This window comes from Salvelinus namaycush, chromosome 37 (genome assembly GCF_016432855.1).
Source record: "Salvelinus namaycush isolate Seneca chromosome 37, SaNama_1.0, whole genome shotgun sequence".
Lineage (NCBI taxonomy): Eukaryota > Metazoa > Chordata > Actinopteri > Salmoniformes > Salmonidae > Salvelinus > Salvelinus namaycush.
Window position 1 is genome coordinate 11,292,832 of NC_052343.1, and position 18,454 is coordinate 11,311,285.

Consider the following 18,454-nt stretch of genomic DNA (forward strand, 5'->3'; position numbering starts at 1 on the left):
ACAGCCACAAAGTAATACAATCAGATTTTCTACCTAACCCTAACGTTAAATTAAGACCTAAAAGCAACAACAAATTTATTTATTTTAAATTCAAAAACATGCTTTTTTTTACAATATATCCAACTTGGACATTGCAGCTGGACTATCTAAGGGGAAATCATCCAGTTCTGCCTCCAGGACAAGACTCATGACAATAAACGTCAACCTGCAGCTTGCTTCCCCTTAGGAAGTAAAATCATTGACAAACAGGTTTCGGCGCTAGCAATTTGAGCTCACCAAAACACTATAAGTCACCAGGTCAATATTGTAGCCAGTTGTTCAGTCTGTCTGTGGTCCTTTCCATGAACCCATAAGGCTGTGTGTCAATCCCCAGTCTGTAGTATATCTGCCCAAAAGACTCCTGACAACATTCCTGACACACACAACTCCCCTCTCCAGCCAGAGAGAGCTTACTTCCAACCCTAATCCGACTCCAAAAACAATACAGCAGGCTGCCTGATGACCAGAGAGCAAGTCATTTTTTGAAATGTATTTAAATAGGCAAGTCAGTTAAGAAAAAATTCTTATTTACAATGACGGCCTACCCTGGTCAAACCCGGACGACGCTGGGTCAATTGTGCCCCGCCCTATGGGACTCCCAATTACGGCCGGATGTGATTCAGCCTGGATTCGTACCAGAGACTGTAGGGTCGCCTCTTAAACTGAGATGCAGTGCCTTAGAACCCTGCGCCACTCAAATCAAATCAAACTTCATTTGTCAAATGCTCTGAATACAACAAGTGTACACTTTACCATGAAATGCTTACTTACAAGCCCTTAACCAACAGCGCAGTTCAAGAAGAGTTAAGAAAATATTTACCAAGTAGACTAAAGTAAAAAAGTAACACAATAAGAATAACAATAAGGAGGCTATATACAGGGGGCACCGGTACCGAGTCAGTGTGCGGGGGTACAGGTGAGTTGATGTGCCTGAGCCCATTGAGTGTGTGACAAATGGGTATTGAGGTTCCTTGGTACCACACAGTACAATACAGAGGGACTTATTTCCAAAATATTATCACCTTACATTTATCACCTGTTTACTAGAACTCCTGAGAAAACCACAGATTGGATTGATGAATTGCTTCATACTTGATGCCAACCAAACTTTAGATATCTTTTGCCCTTCATTTAGAGGGGTGTTAACCTGTCTTTTTCTCTGACAACAGAAAACATTCATTTTATGATTGAAATAATTGATCTGGTGGGCTGTGGATGGGTAACAGCAGGAGTGTTTATATGCAGTAGCACACACTGCTGAACTAATAGCTGGTAGTTTTCTGTCATCTTAAAAAAGACACAAGTTCATTGCACTATCGCTTCTATTGAGTTGTTTTCCCTTTCTATCCTGTAGGCTGTAGAAAGCGATGCCGTGCTGGAGGACTAATGTACAGGCAGGGAGATGTGTAGTAACAGAGTAGGAACAGGATCTGAAGTCGGATACCCTTGGGACACAAGGGCAGATTCAGACAGCGTGTCTGTCCGTGTTCACCTCGGATTCCACATTATGATAAATGCCTCAATTAACATTCCATGTCCATGAGAACTTTGATATATTTCTTCCATCAGGTTTTATACAGTTTTGAAACCTGGTGATGTTATCTTAGACTGAACACCTGCATCACATGCCAGTTGGTTTTTACAGTCTCTTCATGTTTCAGCAGACTGCTTTCATGCCTTTCAAGTTAGGAGAGGGATTTGATTAGAAGTCCCAGTCGAATACTTTTGTGAGAAAGTAGAAATATTGGAGTGCTCAAAACAACAATTGCAATCCATTAAAATGCATACCTGCCGACCCTAATGTCAAACATAGGTCAGAATACTGATAGAGCTTTTGAGGTTTGGTTTCGAAATGCCACAGAGTACTGTGTCTAAAATGTACAGTAAACCTCTTGTTTTCCTCAGTCTTAAAGAGCTATACAGTACCTTTGACCTTGACAATAACGGTAGTCTTCAAAATGAGAACAAAGCCAACAAGCTTCGGCTTGTTTAGGAATCTATGGTTACCATGCAGTTCAGATTGACCAAGACACAACAACTTGTTTAGGAATCTATGGTTACCATGCAGTTCAGATTGACCAAGACACAACAACTTGTTTAGGAATCTATGGTTACCATGCAGTTCAGATTGACCAAGACACAACAACTTGTTTAGGAATCTATGGTTACCATGCAGTTCAGATTGACCAAGACACAACAACTTGTTTAGGAATCTATGGTTACCATGCAATTCAGATTGACCAAGACACAACAACTTGTTTAGGAATCTATGGTTACCATGCAGTTCAGATTGACCAAGACACAACAACTTGTTTAGGAATCTATGGTTACCATGCAGTTCAGATTGACCAAGACACAACAACATTACAAACATGTTTCCCCAAATGTGTTGGAATTAGTTTGCTTGAATGAAACTGAGATCCAAACATAACTTACGGAAAGCATTTACAAGCAACACCGAGGCAAACGAATAGTCCACCTAAGTTCTCTGCTCTCCACATTGTACAGTATAGCTATTGTTGACATCTCCCATTGGCGCCAAATCCACCCTCATTCCGAGGCTTTGTCGTGTCCAATATCAATATGGGGAATCACTGAGTCAGAGGGAGAAGAAATTGGCTCAATTAGTATACAAATAAATAAATAATACTCGTCTACATAATTACTAATGTTGTCATGGATTCATTGCATGCATACAGAAACCCTTACTCTGTTAGCTTAGATTACTACTGGCTGACCCCTCATACTAAATTAGTATTTTCGGTTATACGACCCGCCCTTTGCCTTGCTCTCCTTGGCCACATCAATTATTGAGCCATTCATTATTGGCTCAAACAGATGTCACTCAAGTGAGACGGAGACTGTGACCTTAATGAATAACCTGCTGCCATAAACACACAGAGAGCGTGTTGGACCGGACTGAACGGATCTGAGAGGTGCTATAAATTACAAGGACAGAGAACTAGTAAAAGGGTTCCATGTCAGTGACTGGCCGATATATCAGCCAGTATGATGTTATAAATGCTTATACTGCTCCATGTCTCTTCTAGGAACCAAATAAGCGTTCCAATAGAACATATTAATACAGCTGAGGCAATATGGGAGGAGTAGCCTACCTATAAAAGGACACTGGGTGTGCAGTAACTACCCAGCTAGCACATAATGTTCTGAGAACCATATGTTTCTTTGAGCTTGGTGAGAGCGTGGTTGTCTTATGATTATTTTGCATACAACATTCTAGGAAAGGTGCAGGATACCCAACTAGAGCGAAACATTCTGAGAACCATATGCTTCTTAGAAGGGAATTTCAGTACTTCGGCATAACATTTCTTAAAGGTTTCCTCATGGTTTTATTTAAAATAATGTACTCAAATTGTTCCGAGATCGTTAAGAAACAACGTTCTTCTGTGGGAATTTCAGTACTTCAGCATAACGTTTTCTGCAGGTTTCCTCGTGGTTCTATTTGAAGTCATGTTCTCAGAACATTAAGAAAACTTTCCATAAAAAACACAAGTAACGTTCAAAGAATGTATTAAGAATATACATTCCGTTCTCCGGTTCAACAAAACTCTCTCTATCCTCTGTCTTGTTAGGCATGTTCAGATGTGCCCACTAATTGGCCACACCTGATCTTAATGAGTGTGTGTTTCCTTTGAAATTAGGTCTTTTTGAATAGACAAAAATGTAAAACTTTTTATGAGTAAACAGGAACATTTTTATTTTAACCATTACGTTGACTGAGAACACATTCTCATGTAGAGCAATGACCTGGGGAATAGTTACAGAGGAGAGGATGAATGAGCCAATTGGAAGCTGGGGATAATTACATGTCTATGATTTGGAATTTAGCCAGGACACTGGGATTAACACCCCTACTCTTATGATAAGTGCAATGGGAGCTTTAGTGACCACAACGTCCCATCCGAAAGACAGCACCCTATACAGGGCGATCCTCAATCACTGCCCTGGGATATTAGCTTTGTTTCAGACCAGAGGAAAGAGTGCCTCCTACTGGCCCTCCAACACCACTTCCAGCAGCATCTGGTCTCCAGTCTAGGGACCGACCATGATCAACCCTGCTTAGTTTCAGAGGCAAGCCAGCAGTGGGATGCAGGGTGGTATGCTGCCCACTTCTGTTCTCAGAATGTTTAAAAAAAAAACGTTTTGTTTTACCGGCTAGGAAACTTATGCCTTAATTCCCAGAACCAATGGGAAACCAAAAATGAACGTTCCCACAACTTCCAAAGAACCAAAGAACCAAGCTGGGTATGATCTAGAAGGCAAGGTTCTGCACTTTATAGAGTGCTTAAGAAAATTCAAGTGCCCCTGGGCTGAGTGTAAGGTTGTTTAAGGTCTGCAGAAAGCTGTGTGTGTGTGTGTGTGTGTGTGTGTGTGTGTGTGTGTGTGTGTGTGTGTGTGTGTGTGTGTGTGCGTGCGTGCGTGCGTGCGTGCGTGCGTGCGTGCGTGCGTGCGTGCGTGCGTGCGTGCGTGCGCGCTCTCGCGCGTGCGTGCGTGCGCGCTCTCGCGCGTGCGTGCGTGTTCAGTGTTGTCTATCAATGTCAAGTGCCTATCAAGATTTAGTGGACAGGAAATATTCAAGCTATTATTAAAAGTGGAGATGGAGATAATGTAAACTGTTTACCAATGACACATTTTGCTTAGTCATTTTTTTAAACAACTTACTATAGATGACATATCTCTGCAGGTAACTGCCTGATTCTGATCGTTGGGAATTTGTGTTAGTTCCAGTGTTGCTGTCTCCGCATCAGCTGAACGCTGACATAGAAATGTAGCAGTAATGTAGGCAGGGCCAGGAGAGTTATCATGGTAATAGAACTGTCAGGGAGGTGACATCTCAGGGTTACGGTGATGACATCTAGGACAGGTGCTGCACGCTGCCAGCTAAGGAGATCACGCCAGGTAACAGCTGTGACTTTCAGGAAGTGTCACCTTGTGTTTCATGTCAACTGCAGTTTTTAAAAATTGTATTTAACTAGGCAAGTCAGTTAAGAACAAATTGTTATTTACAATGATGGACTACCCCGGCCAACTGTGCACTGCCCTATGGGACTCCCAATCACAGCCGGTTGTGATACAGCCTGGAATCAAACCAGGGTCTGTAGTGACACCTTTAGCACTGAGATGCAGTGCCTTAGACCGCTGCGCCACTCGGGAGCCCCTAAAGGTAAGAAGGAAGTGAACACATTCTTGCATCCCACTGCTTCCCTAATGATCTATCGAGTGTGTTTCATACATTAATGTCTGTACATTGCAGCAGTGTGTTATAGCAACATTTTCACAAATGTTCTGTAGGGTACACTATAAATACAAAAGTATGTGGACACCACTTCAAATTAGTGGATTCGGCTATTTCAGCCACACCCGTTGCTGACAGGTGTTTAAAATCAAGCACACAGCCATGCAATCTGCATAGACAATTGTTAGTAGAATGGCCTTCCTGAATTGACTTTCAACATGGCACTGTCATAGGATGCCACCTTTCCAACAAGTCAGTTCGTAAAATGTCTGCCCTGCTAGAGCTGCCCCGGTCAATTGTAAGTGCTGTTATTGTGAAGTGGAAACGTCTAGGAGCAACAACGACTCAGCCGTAAAGTGGTTGGCCACACAAGCTCACAGAACGGGATCGCCAAGTGCTGAAGCGTGTAGCGTGTAAAAATCGTCCTTCTCGGACGGATAACCGAGTTCCAAACTGCCTCTGGAAGCAACGTCAGCGGAGCTTCATGAAATGGCTTTCTATGGCCGAGCAGGCCTACAAAAACCTAAGATCCCCATGCGCAATGCCAAGCGTCGGCTGGAGTGGTGTAACGCTCGCCGCCATTGGACTCTGGAGCAGTGGAAACGTATTCTCTGGAGTGATGAATCATGCTTCACAATCTGGCAGTCCGACAGACAAATCTGGGTTTGGTGGATCCCAGGAGAACGCTACCTGCCCCAATGCATAGTGTCAACTGTCAAGATTGGTGGAGGACGAATAATGGTCTGGGACTGTTTTTCATGGTTCGGGCTAGGGCCCTTAGTTCCAGTGAAGGAAAATCTTAACATTACAGCATACAATGACATTCTAGATGATTATGTGCTTCCAACTCTGTGGCAACAGTTTGGGGAAGGCCCTTTCATGTTTCAGCATGACATTGACCCCCGTGCACAAAGCGAGGTCCGAACAGAAATGGTTTGTCGAGATCAGTGTGGAAGAACTTGACTGGCCTGCACAGAGCCCTGACCTCAACCCCATCTAACACCTTTGGGATGAATTGGAACGCCGAATGTGAACCAGGCCTAATCGCCCAACATCAGTGCCCGACCTCACTAATGCGCTTGTGGCTGAATGGAAGCAAGTCCCCACCGCAATGTTCCACAATCTAGTGGAAATCCTTCCCAGAAGAGTGGAAGATAGCACCAAAGGGGGAACCAAATTTATATTAACGCCCATGATTTTGGAATGAGATGTTCGACGAGCAGGTGTCCACATACTTTTGGTCATGTAGTGTGTTTGAGGTGCCTTTAGCGATGGTATGGATGTGAAATTCTCATTCTAATTGTTCATTAAACTCCAAGTATAAAATTATAGATTTGGTCAACATTTCAAGAGTATCCTATAAGGTAGCTGGCTCACACTGACTCTTATTGTTTTATGGTCCCCTTTGAGATAGTGTACTACTGCTGCCATCTGTTGGATAAAAGAGGGGCATACAGGTGCACAAAGCCAGCTCTTTAATTAAGTACTTTAAGTAAATTGACAAGCCTATACTATTTTTGTTATTTTGTTGTTGTCCCCTTCCCCTCAACACTATTAATCAGACTACTACTTTACTCTTAATGTCCGTAATGACCAAAAGCCTACCAAACATCTTTCTTCATTTTATTCCCCGGAAAAACACACTTATTTGGAAGGCTCTTGCACAAGCTGCACAATTTTGTCATAGTGCCTTTAGTTGCCAAGGAAACTGTTTCCGTGGAAAGGCCAGTAAACAGCTGAACCCAATCTAAAGTACTGTCATTACTTGAGGCGAGCATAAATGGACTCATGGTACACCTCTTCACATTACATCTGGAAATATTCACTAGGCTAGTTTGATAAATAAGTCATTCTTTGTTACTAATACAATGGAACTTGTGAAATGGAAAATGAAAGGGCGACACGTTTCAGTCCTAATTTGTTTGTGTTTGTATTCCCATTCTTTGAATAATTCTCACTCCAGTATTCCCATAGAGCTCCCTGGGGAATCCTTTGACTCCAGTCCTGACACAGGAGGCCCTTACCCTTCCCAACACCATGCCCTCCACCACAGTGGGAGCAACATCCATGGCATCCCATCTTCCAATCTGGAGAAGGGTAAGAGCCACTTCAGCGTCAGGGTCCAGTGTGTGGACTTTGTCCAACTTCAGCGCATGGCAGAATACAGCGTCACCAAGCACAAAGGGAGCAACCCGTTCATCCGTGCTGTGGCAGCGTGTGAGGAGAAAAACTCCACATGGAAAAAGAACATGGAGGATGTGACCGTTTTCCATGAGGGGTATGGAGGCAAAGAGGGGAACAGCTTTTTCGGGGTCTTTGACGGGTTCCACGGACAAATTTCTGCAGTTACGGAAGCCAGGGAGATGCTTGTTTTAGTCCTGAAGCAACTCTCCAAACAGGACCCCTTGATCTCCTTGGAGAAGGACCAGGTGAAGCTAATGTCACGCTTTGAGGCCCTGTTCCAGGAAGACTACAACAGACCTTACCCAGGCCAAGCCCAGAACATTGCACTAGGACTAGGCCCTAAGCAGCTAGAGAATCTGACCAACGTGGAACAGGTGAACCTAGCCTTCCCCACAGCCTTCTGGAAGATGGACCGGGTCCTGGGGCTTGACAAGGACGAGACCTCCAAGATCCGCTGGAGTGGCTGCACAGCGCTACTCTGCCTTATCGACAGTGGGCTGCCCTCCTCAGACGGGAAGGAGCAGGGAACAGGACAGGAGAGTAATATACCAACCCCCTCACAGGAGTTACAGGGTGGAAGAATTCTCATTGCTGACTGTGGTCAGTATTTTACTAGCATACTGATAATACACTGCAAATATGATACAGAACAGGTCTTATTCATTGAATACTATACATTTCCAATTAACGTCTCTTGTTGATTCCCATTTCATGGGTAACGTCCAAGGCGGTGGCTTCCGTCTGACCAAAGCACGTCCAACCCAGTGATAAATTCATGAACTGCTTTGAGGAAAAGATCATGATCATCAGAAAGCAAATTACGGACTCCTCTTTAAATCTGCGTATTCCTCCAAAGCTCAGCTGTCCTGAGTCTGCACAACTCTGCCAGAACCTAGGATCAAGGGAGACACTCAAGTGTTTTAGTACTATATCTCTTGACACAATGATGAAAATAATCATGGCCTCTAAACCTTCAAGTTGCATACTGGACCCTATTCCAACTAAACTACTGAAAGAGCTGCTTCCTGTGCTTGGCCCTCCTATGTTGAACATAATAAAAGGTTCTCTATCCACCGGATGTGTACCAAACTCACTAAAAGTGGCAGTAATAAAGTCTCTCTTGAAAAAGCCAAACCTTGACCCAGAAAATATAAAAAACTATCGGGCTATATCGAATCTCCCATTCCTCTCAAACAATTTTGGAAAAGCTGTTGCGCAGCAACTCACTGCCTTCCTGAAGACAATGTATACGAAATGCTTCAGTCTGGTTTTAGACCCCATCATAGCACTGAGACTGCACTTGTGAAGGTGGTAAATTACCTTTTAATGGCGTCAGACCGAGGCTCTGCATCTGTCCTCGTGCTCCTAGACCTTAGTGCTGCTTTTGATACCATCGATCACCAAATTCTTTTGGAGAGATTGGAAACCCAAATGGTTTACACGGACAAGTTCTGGCCTGGTTTAGATCTTATCTGTCGGAAAGATATCAGTTTGTCTCTGTGGTTGGTTTGTCCTCTGACAAATCAACTGTAAATTTTGGTGTTCCTCAAGGTTCCGTTTTAGGACCACTATTGTTTTCACTATATATTTTACCTCTTGGTGATGTCATCCGGAAACATAATGTTAACTTTCACTGCTATGCGGATGACACACAGCTGTACATTTCGATGAAACATGGTGAAGCCCCAAAATTGCCTTCGCTGGAAGCCTGTGTTTCAGACATAAGGAAGTGGATGGCTGCAACTCAGACAAAACAGAGGTGCTTGTTCTAGGTCCCAAGAAACAAAGCGATCTTCTGTTGAATCTGACAATTAATCTTGATTAATCGTCTCAAATAAAACTGTGAAGGACCTCGGCGTTACTCTGGACCCTGATCTCTTTTGACAAACATATCAAGACTTTTTCAAGGACAGCTTTTTTTCATCTACGTAACATTGCAAAAATCAGAAACTTTCTGTCCAAATATGATGCAGAAAAATTGCTTTTGTCACTTCTAGGTTAGACTACTGCAATGCTCTACTTTCCAGCTACCCGGATAAGGCACTAAATAAACTTCAGTTAGTGCTAAACACAGCTGCTAGAATCTTGACCAGAACCAAAAAATGTGATCAAATTACTCGTGCTAGCCTCTCTACACTGGCTTCCTGTTAAGGCAAGGGCTGATTTCAAGGTTTTACTGCTAACCTACAAAGCATTACATGGGCTTGCTCCTACCTATCTTTCCGATTTGGTCCTGCCGTACAAACGGTCACACGGTCACCAAACGATCACAAGACGCAGGCCTCCTAACTGTCCCTAGAATTTCTAAGCAAACAACTGGAGGCAGGGCTTTATCCCATAGAGCTCCATTTTTATGGAATGGTCTGCCATCCCATGTGAGAGACGCAGACTCGGTCTCAACCTTTAAGTCTTTACTGAAGACTCATCTCTTCAGTAGGTCATATGATTGAGTGTAGTCTGGCCCAGGAGTGTGAAGGTGAACGGAAAGGCACTGGAGCAACAAACCGCCCTTGCTGTCTCTGCCTGTCCGGTTCCCCTCTCCACTGGGATTCTCTGCCTCTAACCCTATTACAGGGGCTGAGTCACTAGCTTACTGGTGCTCTTCCATGCCGTCCCTAGGAGGGGTGCGTCACTTGAGTGGGATGAGTCACTGACGTGATCTTCCTGTCTGGGTTGGCGCCCCCCCCTGGGTTGTGCAGTGGCAGAGATCTCAGTCCTGCAGCAGGAGTGAGGTCAATGTGAAGGAAACTATGGCTGACAGTCTGAAGAATCTCACCTTGGACTACGAGTGCCTTGCAGCCGACAATTGTAGAGAGCTAGTGGACACAGCATTGGTCTCAGGTTCAAAGGAAAACATTTCAGTCATGGTCATACTACTTCAGGGGTTGGATGTGCTCAGAGAAAACACTCTCAAAGGAGAGTTGACAAACCAAACAAATACCACGTAATTATAACTTCAGGACAATTTTTCAAGTTTTGCAGAGAATGAATAGCTCTTGCATTTCTTGTGGTATCAAAAACATAAAAGGCATACAATAGCAATATACCTAATTTATTGAATTTATTGACTTGTACCCTGACACTCAAACTGATCAGTCCTTCTTCACTAGTCATGTTTGACATTGTTAAATCCACCTGGCTTCAGAAAGACTACCAGTCAGTAAGCCACTACCGGTTGTTTGCAATAGGTTAGCAAGTCCGACACAGTGCATCAGTTTTATAAATTGTAATGGCCAGTCATCAATTAAAATATAACCAACAATTGTGCAATGCAATAGTCCTCTCAAATATGAACAGACCATTGAGAAAAGTAACAAGACACAGGAGATACAATTGAATTGTTAATAACACTACATAGTTAAAAAGACCACCATTGATTAGCATTTGACCAGTTAGTTTGTGACAAGGTCACAAACCCATAGCAGACCTAGACCTACATTGGTGTACTGTACAATTGTTCAGAATCTCTAGATACTTTCCTGACAAGCTTATGCCCTCCAAGCTGTATTGGTAGAAGATACATTGCAACACCCTATATAACAGAGTAATATTCCACAGACTGATGATAGGTAATAGTCAAGACTTATGTTGGTGCATGGTTTGAGGCCTACTTTTTAACACCACTAATTCTGACAAGTTGATAACTGAACAATAACAGTTTGGGGAAACAACGGACTAGTCATGTGTTAGGTCTTAGCAAGACATTTTACATTTTACTAAACTTGTCTGAGCATGTCCAACTGTCTCAATGTTCTCCTTAAATCAATGTATCAACCAGAGAATATTGTGGTTTGAAGAGGGACTTCCCATGATGCACAAGGCTGTCATCATAGATGTGACAAACTTGCAGAGTCATCAGCCCTCCAATCACAAAACCCCCCTTAAATCCTGTTCAACCGGTTGCAGTGGGCCAGTGGTGTAATAGCGTTGGAAGTTCTTGCCAAACTTCTCTGCAGACGGATATGTCGTCGTCTCGGCAGCAGGTGCAAGGAGGAATGCTTGGTTTGATAGTCCTTACCTGACACTGCTTCAATGATGTTATTATACTCAGTACAAACTGTCATAGCCTCCAGGCATTTCACAATGGGTGAATTTGGTTTGTTTTGTTTGGAAGGACACTCAACTCCCTTTTACCCCCAGTCGAATAACCCTATGACCTAGGTTACACTTTCTCTTCAGGGAATCAGTCACACACACAGCTTACTCTCTCTCGTAGGGGCTAGTCTTCCAACTGAAGTAAAAAAAAATGTTTTAGGCCTTGTAGTGATACATGCATACATTATACTGATATACACTTTAAAATGAAAGTAAAACCAAACAAGGTATTAGAAATGCAGCTATACAGAGTCTTCAGCTATTCCAAGGAGAAATGACGAGAGGTGGAAGGTCTGATGTCAGGAAGGGGAACACCATGTCCAGATGTTATTCAGAGTTAGGAGGAGAGGGGGAAGGTGCATGTGGGACGAGTGGGCCAGGTTTAGGTACTGCAGCAGGAGCGGCTGGCTGGCTGAGCTGTCTCCGTAAGATCCACTCCCCGGTTCCGCCCACTGTTCGCTCCGGCAGCTTGAGGCTCGTTCTTGGGTAATTTCTTTGCTGTGAAGCAATAGGGAAAATGTTTATGACCTGTGTTTCTATTATCAGATAGTTTGAAAATGTTAAAGATTCTATCAAAGTGTAATGAACATGGAACATAAAACACTTACCAATAGCCATGAATATCTCATTAACGTTCATAGAGGTCTTTGCTGATGTTTCCATGAACAGTAAACTGTTATCATCTGCGTATGACTGGGCATCCTGGAGGAAAACCACCAAAATCAGTCAATATAGATGTATCACGTCACAAAGGTGTTTAACTGCCTTATAGGTCAAATTGTATGATGACTCCAATGAGAATAAAACTAGCACAGTGTAATGTTCAATAGCAAATTCACTGGCACAAACCTGAAAATCCAATGCTCGTTTGTTTGCAAGGTCAGCTTTGTTCCCAGCCAACGCTATTACAATATTTGGACTGGCTTGTCTCTGAAGCTCCTTAACCCAGTTCTTTGCTCGTGCAAAGGACTCCTGGCAAACAGCAGAGGATGAGAAATTAAGTCAGAAAATAACAAGGTCCTTGAGGAAGAATGACAACACAACCACTCCCTTCATTCCCTGGTTATGCGATTGACTTTGCAGGATATCCAAGACGTGGTCTCATTAAAGGAGAACTTCTATAAAATATGACAATTAGATATAATGTTCCCCAGCTTACATGTATGGGGAGTTCATCAACGAGATGTATCATATTGCTGAGTTGAAGATATTCTCTGCTCCAAACATTGGCTTAAGATTTGTGTACAAAACTTTGAGTTAGAAAACCAAGCTCTTTTGACAGCTTATTTCCATGAAATACAATGTTCTAACAACTTCCCATCAAACGTCTCAGCAAATAGAGCAAAAGCAGACATGGGGATCAAAATAGAATTTCTCATTGGAGTTGCTCTTTTTTTTTTTTTTTAACCAGGTTTGTTAATCTCTTTTACAAGAGACCTGGCCAAAATAGCAGCACAAAGTATCAGAAACATTTACAACATAAAATATCAATTTACACATTGAACAGAAAGAAGGTTTGGGAAAGTGTGGTGCAACTAGGGGTCAAAACATTGACAGCTCCTCAATTAATTTGTTAAAACAAAAGTGCCCTAGATGTGACAGGTTTGTTAGGACCAAATTAAATGAATAGGGATATTTTAGACTTGTCAAATCTAAGAACTACAGAAAAGTGCTTGAAAACATGTCAGCAAAACAAGGCTAGCCTTTTTCTCAATCTTTTCTTCAGATTCTCAACTAGGCCTATTATATAGGGCATAATCTTCAAACTCCTGCTAAATTTTCACAAAATGTTGTGCTGTCAGCTGTACCTAATGCTATAGAGTTAATTTGGAAAGTATTCAGACCTTGACTTTTTCCACATATTGTCACGTTACAGCCTTATACTAAAATGGATTCAATTGTTTGTTCCCCCTCGTAAAATCGACACACAATACCCCATTATGACAAAGCAAAAACAGTCATAGAAATTTTTGCAAATGTATTAATGAACAAAAAATATGACATTTACATAAGTATTCAGATCCTTTACTCAGTAGTTTGTTGAAGCACCATTGGCAAAGATTACAGCCTCGAGTCTTCTTGGGTATGACACTACAAGCTTGGCACACTTGACTTGAACCCTGTCAAGCTCTGTCAGGTTTGATGGGGAGCTATTTTCAGGTATCTCCAGAGAAGTTCAATCGAGTTCAAGTCCGGCCTCTGAATGGGCCACTCAAGGACATCCAGAGACTTGTCCCAAAGCCACTCCTGTGTTGTCTTGGATGTGTGCTTAGGATCGTTGTCCTGTTGGAAGGTGAACCTTCACCCCAGTCTGAGGTCCTGAGCCCCCTGGAGCAGGTTTTCAGCAATGATCTCACTGTACTTTTCTCTGTTCATATTTCCCTCGATACTGACTAGTCTCTCAGTCCCTGCAGCTGAAAAACATCCCCACAGCACTTTGGTGCGAAAAGTGCAAATCAATCCCAGAACAGCAGCAAAGGACTTTGTGAAGATGCTGGAGGAAACAGGTACAAAAGTATATATATCCACAGTAAAACGAGTCATATATCGACGTAACCTGAAAGGCCGATCAGCAAGGAAGAAGCCACTGCTCCAAAACAGCCATAAAAAAGCAAGACTACGATTTGCAAGTGTACATGGGGACAAAGACTGTACTTTTTGGAGAAATTTCATCTCATCTGATGAAACAAAAATAGAACTGTTTGGCCATAAAGACCATCGTTATGTTTGGAGGAAAAAGAGGGAGGCTTGCAAGCCGATGAACACCATCCCAACCGTGAAGCACGGGGGTGGCAGCATCATGTTGTGGGGGTGCTTTGCTGCAGGAGGGACTGGTGCACTTAACAAAATAGATGGCATCATGAGGAGAGAAAATTATGGGGATATGTTGAAGCAACGTCTCAAGACATCAGTCAGGAAGTTAAAGCTTGTTCGCAAATAGGTCTTCCAAATGGACAATGACCCCAAGCATACTTCCAAAGTTGTGGCAAAATGGCTTAAGAACAACAAAGTCAAGGTATTGGAGTGGCCATCACAAAGCCCTGACCTCAATCCTATAGAAAATGTGGGCAGAACTGAAAAAGCGTGTGCGAGCAAGTGGGCCTACAAACCTGACTCAGTTACACCAGCTCTGTCAGGAGGAATGGGCCAAAATTCCCCCAACTTATTGTGGGAAGCTTGTGGAAGGCTACCCAAAACATTTGACCCAAGTTAAACAATTTAAAAGCAATGCTACCAAATACTAATTTAGTGTATGTAAACTTCTGACCCACTGGGAATGTGATGAAAGAAATAAAAGTTGAAATAAATCATTCTCTACTATTATTCTGACATTTCACATTCTTAAAATAAAGTGGTGGTCCTAACTGACCTAAGACAGGGAATTGTTACTAGGATTAAATGTCAGGAATTGTGAAAAACTGAGTTTAAATGTATTTGGCTAAGGTGTATGTAAACTTCCGACTTCAAATGTATGTAAATATGGTATTCCTGTTTTTAATCACTTTGACATTATGGTATCTGTTTTTTATTTTTAATACATGTTAATGTCTAAAACCCTGTTTTCGCTTTGTCATTATGGGACATTGTGTGTAGATTGAAAAAAAAGAAGAAGATTTAATACATTTTAGAATAAGGCTGTAACGTAACAAACTGTGGAAAAAGGGAAAGGGTCTGAATACTTTCCAAATGCACTGTACCTAATATAAGAGTCTCTTATAATGTGTGACAGAGTACATAAACCTGGCTGCTGACTCACTTTGTTAGTTATGTCGTAGACCACGATGGCAGCCTGGGCACCTCTGTAGTACATGGGTGCTAAGCTGTGGTAGCGCTCCTGACCAGCTGTGTCCCAGATCTCAAACTTGACTGTCGTGTCATCCAAACATACTGTCTGAGTCAGGAAGGCAGCTGAGAGGGGACAAACAGTCATTGCAGCATTTAGAATTTTGTTTGCAGTAGGCTATAAAAGAAAAACAGCTGGCTGTCCAGTTTCCAACAATGGACTAATATATATCATGGGAGATTGCATAACCTACAGAATGTAGTCAGAATCACTACAGGACAAAAATATAGTGGTGTTGGGTTAGGTCCATTCCACTAACACATGAATAGAAGATGTCAGATCAGCCTACCTCCAATTGTGCTCTCTTGGAATTCCTGAAACTGTCCCTTGACAAAGCGAAGTACCAGACTGGACTTTCCCACAGCGGACTCCCCTAAGAGTACTAATTTGAACTGGGAGATCTTGTTGCCTGTGTTTGGCCCATTGGGTCGTGTTGCACCACCCCTACTTGCCATGTCCTACACCCCAGTCTCTTGCTCTGGATGCAGAAGTACCGCTTGAATGTTCACTCCTAGAACTGCCAAAAATGAGATGTCACATTACATAAATTGTGAACAGATCAACAGTGAATAAAGTAGTGTGGGGAAAACAAATACAACTACAAAATAATACATAATTATCAACTTTGACGTTGAATTGGTTAGAAATTGTTCAATTAGCTTTGTCTCTGATCATCATTGTAATATCATTGAATCACAGGATGTAGTTACTTAAAACTAGACAATCTTTGGAAATGTGACGACTTTCACTTGGCTATTAGCTAGTAACGTTAGACTTGTTTACAAAGACTATATTACACTTATTTCTTAACTGACCCAACAAGTAAACACAACAAGCCCATGTCTAGCCAAAAATAATTGCAGTGAAGACATGTGGGTCGAACTCGTGTTACGTCAGTCTTGCCCACTAATAACCACTGTGTTGACTAGCTAGCTAGTCAGTTAGGATGGCGGCTCAAACTTGCTATCATCAAGCACTGTGTCCGTCAAAAAATAATGATTAGCTTTCTCAGTCCCACCCATTGGTCCAATCTTGTTTTAGACAAATTGGTTAACTAGCTAGTTCACGCTAGCTAGCCAGCCAGTTACAGCTAGCTAACCAGCTTTAATTATTCAGATTAGGTGGCTACTGTTAGCTGCTAACTAGTTTACTATAGCTAGCTAACTACACACAGTATATTGAATAATTAGCTAGTTCGCTAAGCTAGGTCGTACACGAAAGCTATCGGTCTTACTGTTAGTAAGCTACATAACGTTGAACCACACCTCACCCTGCTTCACACACGCAAATACGTAGTAACTAGGAAGCTAGCTAGCCCCCCACCACACACACACACACACATATATATATATATATATATATATATATATATATATACATACATACATACATTTCAATGATCAACACACAGCTGTATATTAATTAAGAACGGGTCAACTGCTGGTTTATTATTTGATGTGAGCTAGCTAACAAAACATAGCTTTCGGCCTAGCAAGCTAGTTCTGCCGGTAAATCAGCTAGCGATAATGATATCTACTTACCCTAATCGAGATAACTAGCTAGCTAGGTAGCTGAATGGATTTCCAAAAAATAATATTTTCGGCACTCAAATATATTCACAGGGCGAGAAATTTCATAAAGCTTGTCCCTTTCTCACTTCTTCCAACTTCCCGTGTGTTTTGCATGGCAGTGTATGATGATAGATCGAATGCCTACGTAGCACTGAGAATAAACCAATCACACGCTCGTGTTCCAATTTGTGAACGTGTTAAAGGGGCAATTTGCACTTGAAACAACAACGCGTCTACCCCGCCACTGTTTCGGTAAAAAGCTGAGGGATGGGACTGGAGAAATGTAACCGCTCTCAAATTAATAGACAGAGCTATGGATACAAGGACTGGCCATCCATGGTATCAACATTATAGTTTGACCTATGTTTTGAGGTTATACAACGTTTGTTTACATTTACTTTGTTGGAGTAAAACAAACGTATATTTAGGGTTCTGATGGGGTCCGACAGTTGAACTAAGTTCAATAGGCATTTATAAGTTATATTCTTAAAGAAGTAATTGGTACATATAATTAATTTACAAGTCCAAAAATCGATGTAGCAACTGCAGATTGGCTCTTTAATGAAAGGATCAGGGAAACTAATCGTTTTATAAGGCAAAGAGGAAATGTTACACAAGTGTGCTAACTAATTCACAAAAAACATTTGTAACATATGACATGACGTATGCAACTTTATGTCATAACATGCCATACTGCCAAAGTGTAGGCTAAAAGCAAACATGGGCATGCATTTGCAATGTTCATAATCATACAGGTTCTTAATTGGGATTTAACCATTGTTTCTTTAACATTTCTTAGTTTGGGTCTGAAACAACTGTATCCATTTATCAGTTTCAAAGACTAGTCATTACATGATATTGTAATGAAGCAGGCAGGGAGCAGGTCTCGAACCCTCGACCTTCTAGCCCGAGGTCCGGCGCGCTATCGATAGTCGATCGCTATCGATAGTCGATTTCCGCGCTTATAAACCCAGGGTCGTTACAATATATTGTAATGAAACAGGCAGGGAGCGGGTCTCGAACCCTCGACCTCCTAGCCCGAGGTCCGGCGCGCTATCGACTGTGCCGCAAAAGCATGCTCAAGCGGCAGAGTCGATTTCCGCGCTTATAAACCCAGGGTCGTTACACTACTCCCTCCTTTCAAAGAGCGCGTCCTCGCGCTAGCTTGCGACTTTACGTCTTACAGGAACGCGCTCACCGGCCAAGCACACGCACTATCGTGGATGCGAGGTCCGATCACTTCCGACACCAATGTAATGAAACAGGCAGGGAGCGGGTCTCGAACCCTCGACCTCCTAGCCCGAGGTCCGGCGCGCTATCGACTGTGCCGCAAAAGCATGCTCAAGCGGCAGAGTCGATTTCCGCGCTTATAAACCCAGGGTCGTTACAATATATATATTTTTTTTTTTACAAAAACTGTAATTATTCAATACGTTCTAAATCACTATAACATAAATCAGCATA

The 18,454-nt window shown here is 42.4% G+C and overlaps 1 protein-coding gene across 1 annotated transcript; it reads right to left on the reverse strand.

Moving 5' to 3' along the window:
* Positions 1-10,526: 10,526 nt before the first annotated feature.
* rab5ab (RAB5A, member RAS oncogene family, b) lies at positions 10,527-17,120 on the reverse strand. The gene is made up of 6 exons (XM_038976913.1): positions 16,961-17,120; positions 15,709-15,936; positions 15,333-15,484; positions 12,425-12,547; positions 12,184-12,277; positions 10,527-12,073 (listed from the first exon to the last, which is right to left on the reverse strand). Exons 2-6 carry the CDS (start codon positions 15,872-15,874, stop codon positions 11,958-11,960), a joined length of 651 nt encoding a protein of 216 aa, XP_038832841.1. The 5' UTR covers positions 15,875-15,936; positions 16,961-17,120; the 3' UTR covers positions 10,527-11,957.
* Between the last annotated feature and the right edge of the window lie 1,334 nt (positions 17,121-18,454).

What these genes read in the sequence shown, in the direction of transcription:
- rab5ab (XM_038976913.1), bottom strand. Translation starts at nt 15,874, where the DNA reads ATGGCAAGTAGGGGTGGTGCAACACGACCCAATGGGCCAAACACAGGC. An exon ending in CCAAGAGAGCACAATTGGAG is followed by an intron (nt 15,485 to 15,708) that starts GTAGGCTGATCT and finishes GTCCCCTCTCAG; the next exon opens with CTGCCTTCCTGACTCAGACA. An exon ending in AACGAGCATTGGATTTTCAG is followed by an intron (nt 12,278 to 12,424) that starts GTTTGTGCCAGT and finishes GTTTTCCTCCAG; the next exon opens with GATGCCCAGTCATACGCAGA.